Source organism: Taurulus bubalis, assembly GCF_910589615.1.
Source record: "Taurulus bubalis genome assembly, chromosome: 1".
Lineage (NCBI taxonomy): Eukaryota > Metazoa > Chordata > Actinopteri > Perciformes > Cottidae > Taurulus > Taurulus bubalis.
In genome coordinates this window covers 37,334,027-37,348,498 of record NC_136589.1, presented here as the reverse complement: position 1 = coordinate 37,348,498, position 14,472 = coordinate 37,334,027, and the positions used below count along the sequence as shown (strand labels likewise).

At 40.5% G+C, this 14,472-nt stretch overlaps 2 protein-coding genes across 2 annotated transcripts; both read left to right on the top strand.

Annotated features, from left to right (window-relative positions):
- Nucleotides 1–169: 169 nt before the first annotated feature.
- On the top strand, nucleotides 170–2,504 carry LOC306739919 (protein THEM6-like; the record flags this gene model as incomplete). The annotated part of the gene is made up of 3 exons (XM_079222008.1): nucleotides 170–181; nucleotides 1,336–1,840; nucleotides 2,397–2,504. The coding sequence occupies exons 2-3, from the start codon at nucleotides 1,340–1,342 to the stop codon at nucleotides 2,502–2,504; spliced, it is 609 nt and encodes a 202-aa protein (XP_079078134.1). The 5' UTR covers nucleotides 170–181; nucleotides 1,336–1,339.
- A 1,767-nt stretch (nucleotides 2,505–4,271) lies between these two features.
- LOC306753760 (E3 ubiquitin/ISG15 ligase TRIM25-like) lies at nucleotides 4,272–14,472 on the top strand (the record flags this gene model as incomplete). The annotated part of the gene is given in 15 exon segments (XM_079237678.1): nucleotides 4,272–4,892; nucleotides 5,966–6,061; nucleotides 6,201–6,434; nucleotides 7,770–7,929; nucleotides 8,019–8,120; nucleotides 8,574–8,696; nucleotides 9,231–9,275; nucleotides 9,843–10,447; nucleotides 11,280–11,375; nucleotides 11,377–11,418; nucleotides 11,421–11,687; nucleotides 12,592–12,751; nucleotides 12,837–12,887; nucleotides 13,440–13,499; nucleotides 13,596–14,472. Coding segments are annotated over 15 exon segments (3,189 nt in total). The 3' UTR covers nucleotides 14,123–14,472.

Here is a 14,472-nt window from a genome sequence, read left to right as displayed (position 1 = left end):
TAAATACAATAAAATATTCCTCCACAAGATGGCAGTAATTCCCCACGAAGTACACTGCTTTTAAAGTCCCTCGAAGAAGAAGAATCCAGTGTCGTCACACCCGGAAGTTGTGTTCATTCATTCTACCGGTTTCTTTTAAGTTGTAACGCATCCGATGGTAGCACTCTATTCTGGACGCACGGTGAGTTGTACAGCCATACAAAATAATTGGACCGTATTTGTGGTTATTGTTTAAATTTCCACAGGGAGACCACTTTGAAAAAGAAATGGCGTCTTCACGTGTCAAAGAGTTTGGTCTCTCTTCTGCAAGGCCACCTACTGCTGGTGGCTAGCAGCTAAGCTAACAGATTTGGCTGTCACAGCAGGTTGCGCCCCGTTCATTTGGAACGAGCTGTAAAGAGAAGTCGGTGATTGATGTGATGCTTCCGTATTTGCAGCTGTAATATTAAGCCGAGGTGTGTGTACAAAAAAAAGCACTGACCTCTTGTTTTTCCACACATTTGCACTGACATTGATGAGGTCAACGGTGCATTTGATTAACGTTACATGTTGTGGTCATATTGTGGTGAATTTAGAAAACGCGGATTCCTTTATGTTAGCATTATTTTAGGAAAGTGCTGTCATCAACTGGGGAGTTGCTATATACGTATAATGTATTATGTTACGTTCCTACTACATTTCACCATATACTATAAATCCTAACCCATACTCTATCTTACTTTAGCATATTATACTATACTATGTTAATATGTAACTGATTGCATAGCATATTCTGTTATATTCATTATACAATTATATACGAACACTAAGTACAGTTAAAGGTCCCATTTTGTATGAAGTGAGATTTTTACGCTTTTTTATTGTTGTTATAAACGGGTCATAATACTGAGACCATTTCACAGTTTGAAATGTAAAACATAGTAAATGCCTCCCAGTTTATTGTTTGTTGCAGTGTGTGTGCATATCACAGCTGACAGGAAGTAAACATAGACCCAGAGTTGTTGTTTTTTTTAACATCAAAGCATGTACACATGTTCTAGTAGAAACCCCAAATACACTATGAACCTGGTAATGAGCACAACGTCTCCTTTAATAGTTTTATCAGACCGGCGTACTCTGTTAACATGAACTTGCTGACCCTGTACACTGCCACACCACGTCACTTTACCTTGCAGTTTTACACCAAATACTTTTGTATAGTTTTCTATGTTATTACATTCTTATTTTAGTTTTGTGTGCCTCTCATTATTTGGATTACTTTCTATTTATCTGTACTATTGCTGTCCCCCCTGGTGATCAATAAAGGAATCTCGTATCTTATTTGGACTGTTCCAGAGAGATGTTGCTGCTGGTGCTGGGTGCCCTCCTCCTGCTCTTCTGCACTCTGGATGTCTGGTACTTCCTACGAGGGGTCCAGGTGTTTGTCCAGGCGTGGTTCCAACCCAGAGTATGGGACATGCTGGCTGAGCAAAGCATTGATGGCACGGTCCTTCCCCATGATTTGGACTACATGGGCCACATGAATAACTCCCGATATCTAAGGGAGTGTGACTTTGCCCGTTTTCACCATTACATGCGAAACGGGCTGTTCATGGCCTCACGCAAACTGGGGGCCAGAATGGTGGTAGGGGCATCTACCATCCGGTACCGACGCTCCCTGGCTTTCCGTGAGGCTTTTGAGATTCAGACCAAAATATTGGGATGGGATGAGAAGGCGTTTTACGTGGAGCAGCGCTTTGTGTCCAAGCGAGATGGTTTTGTCTCTGCGGTCATGCTCTGCAGGCAGAATGTGGTGCACTGCACCCCGGAAAGCATTCTCGAGTTTGTCTGCAAAAGGAAGGTGAGGAATAGCTGGAAGTAGATACAAGTATTGGTGTGACTGTAATAGGGTTGCAACCAATGACAATTTTTCAAAATACTGAAAAACCCCTTGCAGTTTCTATCAAATTGTCGGTTTTCCACAAAAAAACTATCAAAAACGGCATATCTGAAAAATTCAGAAAAAATGACCAGCTAAATACTAGTTATTTTTCAATCAACTGATGGATTGATCAGTTTAACATGGTTACTGTTAATGTGTCTAATAAGTGAAAAAATGTCCATCACTCATCATACCCAATGTTAATCCTCAGATATTATGTTGCGTTATGTGTGGCCAATAGTCAGAAATCAAAAGGTATTCATTTTTCTATCACACAAGACAAAGAAAAACATAAAATCCTCCCATTTTGGGGAACTGGAACCTGGGGATGTTTTGCTTTTTCTTTTTTATCAAAAAATGTAAAACAATCAAACTTGTTGCAAATTAAATGTCTGTCTATTGACATATAGTTTCAGCTCTGGACTGTGGCTTTATTCTGCTGTTTTTTTGTCTGTAATAATGTGTTTGTGTCCAGATCGACTGCCCGGCATTTCCTGAAGACCTCAAACACTGGATCAGCTTCATCTCAGCCAGCAGCCTGGCTCTGAGAGCAGAGAGTGGACTGGAAGAGAAGAACAAGTAAAGCCCCACACCATGACAACCTGTATGAAGAGTGTAGGTCCACATATCATTTACATTGCACACACCTATAGAGTATACATGCATACATACAGGTAACACCGTAGAGAGTTTTTAGTTGACTTAAAATATTCCATTTGTCTCTGTTTTTGAGTTGATCCTTTCTTCTGTGTATTTTTGTTTGATGTGAACAGAAATACTGAACTTACATGTATGAAAACTTGAACTATAAAGCTATTTCTCGTTTTAAAATTGATTTGCATTGGGATCATATGGAAAGTTCTCTGTGACACAAGAAAGTAGCTTTGTCCTTGCAGCTTATCGACTGGCTTTAGACATCTTCATTTTAGCAAACTCCTCTAACTTTAGATAAGCATGTAGAACAAAAGTTAATCTTCCACGGACGTCAATGCATGTTTTAAAACAAACACTTTTTTTGTGTGCCTGTTTCTCTTGATTAGCCGTAGTTTACAGCTACAATTGCAGAGAATTATAACTTTTTACAAAAAGCGTAGGTGTGATGAAATACTTGAATGGATGCCTTGTACTGTCAATTGTTTTAATCTTTCCAACCAAATTTTGCACAAAGTTACCCAGGTGAATAGACAAACATAATTCCTGTTCACAATCAGAAAGGGAATATTCGACTTTAAGGGATCGTTTTGATCAGTACAGTGTTGTTCTTTTACAAACTGCATAATACATGCATTTAAAGGGTGGGCTTCGTGTTTGGAATAGTGTGTAATTGTAAGAGAGAGTGCTCATATTAAAATGAATGGGCATATTAAGCGAATAATAATGTGAGGTTGCTGGCAACTTTTCAAAACCTGCTACGCATGGGAAAGAAACATTGATGTGGGAGGATGCTTGGCCTTTTGAATTCTGAAACCTTCCCTTTAATGCATCAAAGCTTTATTTTGTGACCAAAGTAATGTATTGTTCTGTATGAAGACAAAATCAATTGTTAAAGATGTATGTCTAACCTGTTATATATGTTGTTGATAAACTGAAAATCCTGCTTGATATGTTTATTTAAGTCTGAAGATATTTGCTGTCCTTTTTTTCCCCACATATATTATTTATGATCTATTGAAATGAGTTAATGTACCAAACTTGTACTTGTTTGATAATTATTTAAAGGCATTTTGAAATAAAAATGCATTAGAAATTACATTTCTGTGACTGGGCTTTTTAAGTGCTTCTTATTCAGAAATTGCCTGAGCTACTAATGTACTGTGATTTTGTGGTACCGCCAGTATTTGCACTAAGTATTTACAGATAAAACACACATTGTGAATTAGGAGGAAGTACTCTTTTAGTAAACACTTTAATATTTCGCTGGTAAAAGTAGAGCTGATAATACATTATGTATTTGCTGATTGGATTTTGTATTGCAAATCTAAAAGTACAACATTTGCCAATCTAGTTGAGTTAAAGTAGCAGAAAATGGAAGTAGCCTCTAGTAAAGTACATATACCTTCCCATTTCATTTAAGTATAGTAGCATACATGTGTAAATAGCCTTAAAATAAGGCACTTTTATAACAGTTCTAAATATTTTTTTATATCGAGTGATTATACCGATCAAAGTGAAACTTTATTTTGAAAATCAGCGTTTTTTAAAAATTAAATTCCCTGTTGCAGTTTCCGGTAATGCCTCTCTGGCCACGCCCCCCTCCTGTCACTTCCTGTAAACAAAGCAGCAGCTGTTTGTCCGTTAGTTTCCCGTGTTTTCGCTCATTTTCTACACCGACTCCCAACGGTTTTCTGCGATGGCTCAAGCCGGACTAGTCCTGGACCGGGACCAGTTTAACTGCTCGGTGTGTCTGGACGTGCTGCGGGACCCCGTGACCATCCCCTGCGGCCACAGCTACTGCTCGCACTGTATCCAGAACTACTGGGACCTGGACGACTACCTGGGGGTCTTCGTCTGCCCGCAGTGCAGGTACAACTTCAACCCGAGGCCGGTGCTCGCCAGGAACACCATGTTGGCCGACGTGGTGGATAAATTCAAAAAGACTGGACTCCACGAGGCCACCACCACCACGACGAAGACGACGACGCCGCCTGTGAATCCAAGTTTCGCCGAGGCCGACGACGTGGAGTGCGACGTGTGTGCCGGGAGGAAACACAAAGCTGTGAAGTCGTGTCTGGTGTGTCTGGCCTCCTACTGCGAAGTCCACCTGCAGCCCCACTACGAGTCGGCTGCTTTCAAGAAACACAAGCTGGTGTCGGCCTCCAAAAAGTTTCAAGAGACGATCTGTGGCCGACACGACAAGCTGCTGGAGGTTTACTGCCGCACCGACAAGCAGTGCATCTGTTATCTGTGTCTGACGGACGAGCACAAGGGCCACGACACGGTGCTGGCTGAGGCCGAGATACAACACAAGCAGGTAAGCAGTTTTTAATCGAATCAACTGATTGATTCAAGACGAGGATGCTGATCAGTGACGACACACTGATACAGTCAAGACCTGGTCTGATGTGATCCACGTGGTGTAACAGCTGTGAGGAGTAGCAGACTCCTTCACTTCTGTTTTTAGAGATGTAATCCTGTATTTACACTGATAGTTTCACTAGGATCACGGTCTCTTTAACATATAGGCTTTTAATAGAAGTATGGAAACACTCACAACAACACACACTTTACGACCCGAAATGCATTGGTTCCATAATAAAGAAAACATGAATTGCATAACAATGCCAAAATTATAACGTTTGAATGTCTTCAAAACTTGTTATAATGTGTAGAGTTGTACGTCTGATGGAGGAAAAGCTGTAAAATATAATAACCCATTTTAACAAATGGGTGGAGACCACAAACTGATTTCAGTAGTGTCTGTAGGCTCCATGTAAATCTAATCTAATGTTAAACCTAACTGCTGCTTTACCTTTTGCTCTAGACTTTGACCGACGTGGTCTGGATGGAGAAAAAAACAAACCCTTTACTTCTGTTTTCCCAATTGTTAAATATTTGATTTAATATAAGTGTAGGAAAACACAAACATTTGTGGGGGGAAAAAGAGTTATAAACACTAAATAAATATCAAAACAAGTACAAGTGACATTCAAAATGCTTTTAAAACAAAAATGTGTTGATGTGTACAGTTGTGGACCATGTCAAATGTGGTCCAAATGGCAGTGAAATAACTCCTCTATTCAGTTTTCATGATTTAAAATAAAGGATTCACAATTCTTAACAAGGGGTTTTAAAGCGTTGTTATAGTCTCCATGGTAATCAAGTCCTATTTTTTGGAATAAACCTGGTCTGATAAAGAATAAAGCCATTATATGTCTCTTTTCTGTTTTCACAAATAGAGGAATGGTTCCATAAATCTGAATTGGGCTTTTAAATGGCATGAATATACACATTTAAAATAGATAATGAAATCTTAGTCTTATTTGCAAAATGAAAAATGGTGTAATACAACTTTAATTACAAGTTTTCACAACATTTCTTCCTCAGGGGCAACTCGGTGACATGAAGCAGACCTCTCATCTGAGAATTCATCAAAGGGAAAAGGGAGCCCAGGAGATCAGACAAGCCATCTTCTCTTTCTCTGTAAGTGCCGACGTGCTGCTTGGTCTGATATATAAATACAATAAGTCACTCCATACATATACAAAAAAACGCCTCGCCTCCTCAAGTTCATGAGACGGTTTTAGACGATCTCTCTGTGGTGCTTTGCCTCTCCCTCCAGCGTTCTGCTCGAGTGGCAGCTGCAGAGAGCGACGCCGTCTTCACCGAACTGATTCGGTCGATTGAGCTGAAGCGTTTCGAGGTGAGAGAGCTGATGAACGCCCAGGAAAAGGCCGCCGTCAGTCAGGCGGAGCAGCTTCTGGAGAAGATCCAGAAGGAGATCGCCGAGCTGAAGAAGAACGAGGCGGAATTGGACAAACTCTCCCACACCGAGGACCACGTCCGTTTCCTTCAGGTACTTACGCTTTGGATTGATACCACCAGTGCTGGGAAGTAACTAAGTACATGTACTCAAGTACCATAGTAACGTACAGTGTTGGGGGTAACGAGTTACAAAGTAACGGATTACAGTAACGATATTACTATTATAAGTAACGAAGTAAAGTAACGCATTACACTCAAAATATTGGTAACTACACTACTTTACTAGACCTCATGAACAATAGCAACAAGCTGCTAGCTAGCGCTGCTGCTGCTACTGCCCGCGACCCCTCTGCCCAAGTCGGGTGTCGAGCCTGGTCCCGCTACCTTCGGTGGTTTTCGGGGAGCTAGCGGAAGTTAACGGAGAGCTAGCGGAAGTAGGATGACGGGGCAGGAGCCCCAGCTGGCTACAGCGGGGAGCTAACAGGGACTCTGACCGAAGGTAGTAGCGGCTCGTAACCCGACGTTTATGGTAGATTGTTCATGCAGGAAGTGTCGTGTGACTCGCGCCATTATTATTATTGGAAATTATATTAATTAATAATAATATATTATTATTGAAAATTGAAAATAAAGTGATGAAAGGGCCATGATGTTTGTCCATGTATCTTTGCGGTTAATTTGGACATTTGCTTAAAGTAAAATAAAGTAAAGTAACTAGTAGTGAAGTTACTTTTCAAATGCAGTAACTAGTAAAGTAATCTAGTTACAATTTTCAGAAGTAACTAGCAACATGTAACTAGTTACCTTTTCTGAGTAACTACCCCAACACTGGTAACATAACAGTACCTCAATATTGTACTTGTACACTGACTCCATGACATTTCAGAGGGAAATATTGTACTTTCTACTTTGTGAAATTTATACAAATTCAGTTTTTGCGTGCAAAACACATGATCAGTTTGTAAAATGCTATGCCTTATTCAGTGGACAATTTTTAGTGAGTAATTGTAGTTCATTGTTTAGTGAGTAATTGTAGTTCTTGGGAAAATAAAGTTGTGTATCATATAGAATACAAAGTAAAATACCATTAAATAAGTATTTTTTTGCAATATTAGTGCTTTTGATACTTTAGGTATATTTTGCTGACAGTGTGGTGTTACTACTGTGACTGTGCCTCAGTGGTAGAGCAGGGTCGTCCTTCAATCAGAGGATCGGCGGTTCGATCTCCTGCTCTGCTAGTCCATGTCGATGTGGCCACTTAGCCCCAAATTAACCCCATAGGCTGTCCCTGCTGTGTATGAATGGGTGTGAACGGCATGTAGTGTTAAAGCGCTTTCAGTAAAGTATCTGACTACTTCTTCCAGCACTGGATACCAAACTGGTTTCCAGCACATTTACACTCTTTGTCTCTGTCTTTGTTATCCAGAGTTGTGAGTCTCTCCATGCTCCACCTGTGCTGTCAGATCTGCCTTCGGTCACTGTTGACCCCAACCTCGCCTTTGTCCCAGTGATGACAGCTGTGGCAGATTTTAAAGGACTGTTGCAGGAGGTCTGCCAGGGAGGATTTGTCAGCATCTACGAGAAAGGTAGATACATTTTTTTTTTTTTTATCAAGTTAGTGTATTTATCCGATGCAAATTATTCTGTCAACACTGTGATTTCCTCTCTTTTGCAGTGAGAGAAATAATGATTGTTGGTCCTCCAAATCCTGCTGGACAGCTGGACACAACACAGCCCAGTGATGATGAACCAGCAGTACAAATGGAAGCAACACTAAGTGAGTATAAAACTGCCCGTGCTCATTTTTAAGAATAGGATTTTGATGATTTAGCCAATTACAGCTTTTCATACAGGTGTTAAAACACCCCAATACTTAAGGTAGAGTCGGGGATGCATTTATCAACTAGTACTAACAAAAATGCGATATTAATATTAATAAATTTAAGCACTTGGTAAATAATTCCATTCAATCACCAGCCGTACTGCTTTATATTTATATTTTTCACTTTTTTTTTTTAATTAAACAACCCTGAAGAAACGCTGTCTGTGCATCCCATCTTGGGATGCACAGACAGCGTTTGTGCATAGTAGAGTTTGCTGAATAGTAGAGTTTGTTCATAGTAGAGTTTGCTGAATCTGCGGAAATGGAAGGATGACAGTGCTGCAGATTCTGACATTTTGGACAGCTGAGACTTTGCAGTAACCGTGTTGGTTCTCTTTGTGCTTGCAGTGATCCCTCCAGCTGGCCTCGACCAAAGTCCTGTGATCCCTCGACCTGGCCTCGACCAAAGTCCCATGAACCCTCTCAACCCTTTTCTCCCTCCTGGGCCCACCTTTGCCTTCTCACCATTTGGTAAATAAAGCTAATTATCACAATGTGCAGGTATTTAGGCATTACACCATGTGCAGAGAATATTTTATACAAGGAAAACCAAATGCAAATCGTATCGCGAATGTTAATTTAAGTGACGGGGAAAAAGGAAAAAAAATTCAGTAACATAAATCCTGCAGTGGAGGAAGAAGTATTGAGAAATTTTACTTGAATAAACACCTTATTATCACACTATGAATATTCTCCGTTACAAATAAAAGTCCTGCATTGATAAATGTACTCGTACAAATGCATTAACAGTATATGGATTTAAAGTAGCACAAGTACTCATGAGGCCACAAAGTGAACCTTGTCAGAGTGTTATATCAGGGGATTATAATTACTGCTGCGAAATTAAGAAAGTAGCATGTTCAAAGTATAGATGGTTGAAGTGGAGATCATTTGGTTTACAGTATGCTACAGTTCATGCCCAAGAACACATTTGCAATTTGATTTGTGAACTTCTTTGTCGCTACAGGGTGCTGCAGACTACTAACTCTTATTCTGTCTGCCCAGGCACCAAACTCTCCTCAGGATCCAGACAGAGACACCTTCAGCGACGCTCGCACGCGAGGAGGAAATAGACTTGTCGTGGACATCAAAATCAACATTTTACATGCACCTACACGGTTATGCTTTTTATAACATTTTAACAAAAAATACAAAACCATCATTTCCATTTACAAACATGTGTAGTATTATATATGTATTGGGATTTCTGAAATGCCGGCATTAAAAAAAAAACTACCCACATGTACAGACTGGACTCTCAAGGGTGTTGTTTATTTGCATGGAGGCTGGTTTACATTTCATTAGACTGTGAAGTGATCCGGGCAACAGGTTTCTGGTGGAGAAGTGGAATAACCAGTTAATTAACTGCGCGCACAAACACACTGCAGTGCTTTTGTGTAAAATGTTGTGTATACAATTACAACTATAGTTCAGCGCATCTAATATGAACTCTCCTTACGTAGGAGAGGCGGTTCAATTGTTCTTGGTCTTTGCTCATGGCGCTTTGGTTTGCTGGCTAGGGATTTGATACTTCCGGGTGCAGCAGGTGAGAGCCGAGGAGCTGTAATTAGCATCATCAGCACACCTGCCAGCCACGCCCATCTTTGTCGTTTCCAGTTTCTCTTGTGTCGGAAATGGCAGCAACGACTATTTCAATTGAAGAAGACCAGTTTAGTTGTTCGGTGTGCCTGGAGGTGTTAAGAGACCCGGTGACGATCCCTTGCGGGCACAGCTACTGCTTGGACTGCATTGAGGACTACTGGAATGGAGCTAAGCAGAAAGGCCAGTACAGCTGCCCGCAGTGCAGGCAGGTGTTCAACCCGAGACCGCTGCTGAGTAGAAACACAGTTCTCGCGGAAGTGGTGGAAAAGCTTCAACAGTCTGGATTTCAGGCTGCAGCTCAACAGTTGGCCAAACCAGAGGAGGTGAAATGCAGTGTTTGCACCGCGAGAAGAAGCAAAGCTGTTAAATCCTGCCTCGTGTGCTCGGAGTCGTACTGTGCGCCTCACGTGAGAGTCCACGAAGACCGCTTTCATGGGAAGAAGACCCACAAGTTGGTTCCAGCCGTGGAGCCGCTGAGGCAGAAGTTGTGCCCGCACCACGAGAAGTCACTGAAGCTGTACTGTCGCACGGACCAGCAGGTCGTGTGTTCCCAGTGTGTTCAAGAGAGACACAAGGGCCATGACGCAGTCTTCGTTGTGGATGAGAGAGCAACGCAACAGGTGGGATTTCTTTATTAAAAACAATGTATGCACAAATTCATCATTCATTAAAATATTTCGGAGTTCGCACGTTTCTGAACAGCGTAAAATTAGACAAACTTGGCTAAAATTAGACAAACTTGGCTCACAGTTTACTTTATATCTTATATAACGTGTGTATTTTTTATTTTTTTTTTAAACAAACTGCACATTTTTTAAATGGCACTTATAGCACTTTGTAGTTGGGCTAACTTGAAGAAATTGTACCTTGTTCTGAGTTTGTACTCATGGTTGAATGCACTTATTGTTTTGATAAAAGCATCAGCTAAATGAAATGTAATGTTTTGACAGTATTTAAGTATTTGAAGTGTAAAGGTACTACTTGTACCTTTCTCGTAGACCTGTAATGTGTATGTTTTGGCAAGGCTGAGAAGATGACCCGGATTATATTTATATTACATCATCAGGGTTATTATTTGTTGTATTTGTGTCATGTCTATGTTTGGATTTGACTGAATTATGACTCCTGGTTTATGAACTGGATGCATAAGGAAAGATGGTAGGGTAAATAACTAATCCTGATCAGGTTACAAACGTATACAAGGGACGAAAGGATACGTTTTATACAGTTTAGTATCAAGGCTTCAACAATGTGATCTGGTCCAGCAGCCATATCTTGTGCTCTGATGTTACTGTCAAAAGTCTAGGTTGATAGCCCAAAAGGCCTTAAAGTGCAATCCTTTGATTGTAAAATCAAAACCTTCCATCTTGAAAGTCAACCGTGGAAAAAAATATTGAACTGAGCAGCCCGAGGTAATGCACTGTGTAATATTCATCTTTTGTATTCTCTTAGAAAAAACTCCAAGACGCCTCTTTGAAGTCTGTGCAGAAATTGAAGGACGCAGAGAAGGAACTTAAATATGTTGTCAGATACATCAAGGTGAGTGAGTCTTCAATATAAGAGCTTTAAATACGCGGTTGGCATACTGCCAACACTAGTAACGGGGAAAACCTTCGCCCTCCACAGCACTCCACAGAAGCAGCAGTGGAGGAGAGCGAGAGGGTTTTCTCCAAGCTGATCCGCTGCATAGAGAAACAAAGCAATGAGGTGAAGGAGGTGATGAGGGTCCAGGAGGGAGCAGCTGTCAGTCAGGCGGAGGAGCTGCTGGAGAAGATCCAGAGGGAGATGGTCGAGCTCAGAAGAGCTGACGCTGAGCTGGAGAAGATTTCTCGTACTGAGGACCACGGACACTTCTTTCAGGTATAGAACATAACTCGACCAGTGATGTGGGGCGGAAAGGTCGGTCCAGCCATGTATTCATCAGTGGTGGAAGTAACTAAGTACATTTACTCAAGTACAATTCTGAAGTAACTTGCTGAATCTTTTGATTTTTCTTTTACTCCATGGGAAATATTGTAATTTTTACTCCACTACATTTGAGAACTTAAATTAGTGGTTACTTTCTAATTCAGATTATGGATACAAAATATCATAAAACAATATATCATATTATTGTAATATATGAATACCTTTATTGATCCACAGGGAATTTCACAAGCTACCCAAATACACCACAACTAGCCCCACCTTTAGCAGAAAACTAAATTTAGAATAAAACAATACAAAACAATGTGCACTAACACACTGAGGCAGCCATCTGCAGCGACCGGTTTGGATTCTATATTCGGGTTACATTTCTATCATCTTCATGGTAACTGACAACAATCCAATATATTTAGAATATACAAATAGGAGATACTTCATACAAATTTAATACAATAACAATATTGTTTTTGACAAAGATCTGTTGGAGTTGTGAAGTTACTCAAAAACATAAAAATAATTGACTGTCAAGTGTTATCAAGTTGTTAGATAATGATCAAATATCTTAACCCACTCTGGAGCTTTGCAGTATTATTCCAGCCCACTTAATGTGTTTTATTTGACCTTTTTCATTATTTATTTTAATTGGTTGCAGCAGCACCTTGTTTACGTTTAAGACATATGATGACATTTAACACCGGGCTTCTTGACAGTAAATATGATGGTAATTTGATGAACATAACCCATGAAGGGATTCCTTCTTGTTTTGTCAGGGTTGTTGCATTTGCATTCAAATACTCTCCTGATAGTCTCCTGATTTGGTTGTGTTGCATCATCACAGAAGTGCAAGTCTCTTCATTTCTCTGCAAAGTCTGTGGAGATGCCCAGCACTGATACACTTCAATATATGATGTATAAAACTATGAGAGGAGCCCTGGCTGATCTCAAAGACATCCTGGATGAAACCCTGGAAAGAGAATTCAACAGGATCTCTGATAAAGGTGTTACCTCTTTACACATGATTACCATAAACATGATTGTTTTGTGAACAGTACAAACTAATTATTTGCTTGTCTGCCTTTCTAGTAATTTCATTGAAGGAAACCAGCAATAAAAGTACTTCTGAAAAGACTAAAGGTACGTGAGATCCTTTTGTGGTTGCATTGACTAATAACTGAGCCCCTCCCCCAAACAGCCATTGTCCAATATCGGCTTAGCAACTGTTACTGTATAGAGGGTTTATAAATATCAGGAATGGATTATCTAAACACTTTAATGTTTATAAAGAGAGTCCGCTTGGAACCAATAAAAAGTCAACCATACTCTGCATTTTAACTCAAAAGAAGTCTAAAAACTATAATACTCCTCTGCCATGTTCAAAAAGGCTTCTTCATTACAGCTGTGAACAAACATGGTGCCATAGTTGCTGAATTCATCCACAATTGACCCATCATTTAAAATGCACCATGGGAGTTGTAGTTAATAATCCTCAAATTAAATGTATTTAACCAGATATTTCGAAACAAATGTGGAATTTCTTTTTTTTCTGCACTGATTTTAACCAGGAGTATTAATTAATGCTTATCCAAACGGCAGAATCACTACAACTTTGAGACGCCTAACATGTGGGACAATGGTGATCTGACACTGTTGTGGTATTTCATATTTGTTATTCCCTACATCTAACAGCAAAAGACACCAACGTACCCTACAACTCGGAACCAAAGACGAGAGCTAATTTTCTACAATGTGAGTACAATTCTTTGATTAACCCGAACTAAAACGTCCATCCTTATGAAACCAATGACTACTTGTTGGAGTCTGACAATGTGCTTTTGTGTCCAGATTACAATGAATTAATCCTGGACCCGAACACAGCCAACCCTTATCTCAGCTTCTCCGATGGTCAAAGAGGGGTGACCACGCGTCCAGAGCCACTGCCCTACCCGGACCACCCACATCGCTTCAGCCGCTGGGCCCAGGTGCTGTGCAGAGCTGGGATGGCTGGGCGCTGCTACTGGGAGGTAGAGTGGGCCGGTAATGGAGGGGTTTCCATCGGAGTCTGCTACAAAAACATGGGCAGGAATGGAGGAGGGAGCGACAGCAAACTTGGACATAACGCCAAATCCTGGAGCCTGGACTGCTCGTACTCAGGCTGTTCATTTCAGCACAACAAGGAGAGCGTGACCATCAGCGCTACCTGCGGCAGCAGGATAGGAGTGTATTTGGACTTCAGAGGAGGGGTGTTGTCTTTCTATAACATTTCTGATACAATGGTTTTACTCCATAGAGTCAAGACTACATTTACCCAGCCTGTATGCCCTGGATTTTGGGTGGGTTTGAGCTCTACTTTGAGGCTGTGTGCTCTTTAAATGTAAAGATGAGTGCACTCCATCAGCAATTCAAGTAACTTTATGGGGTTCCAAATATTATCGTTTGACTGAGAATGTTGGTGCTCAAAAGCAGTTCAGCAGCTGGTGGCGCTAATTGAAGGCAGCAGCATCTATATTTATTGAAGCATTTATGTAATTATTTTATTGCATCACATCCATTTCATGTTTAATCATTTGTACATTAAAGCTATTTGAAGTCATTAATTCACTTGATGCACAGACTGAACATTTTCATAATTCCCTCAATGTTTAAAGCAAATGTTTTGACATGAGAAATAATATACATACTATGACATTTGTGTAAAACAATGGTTACAATACTATAGACG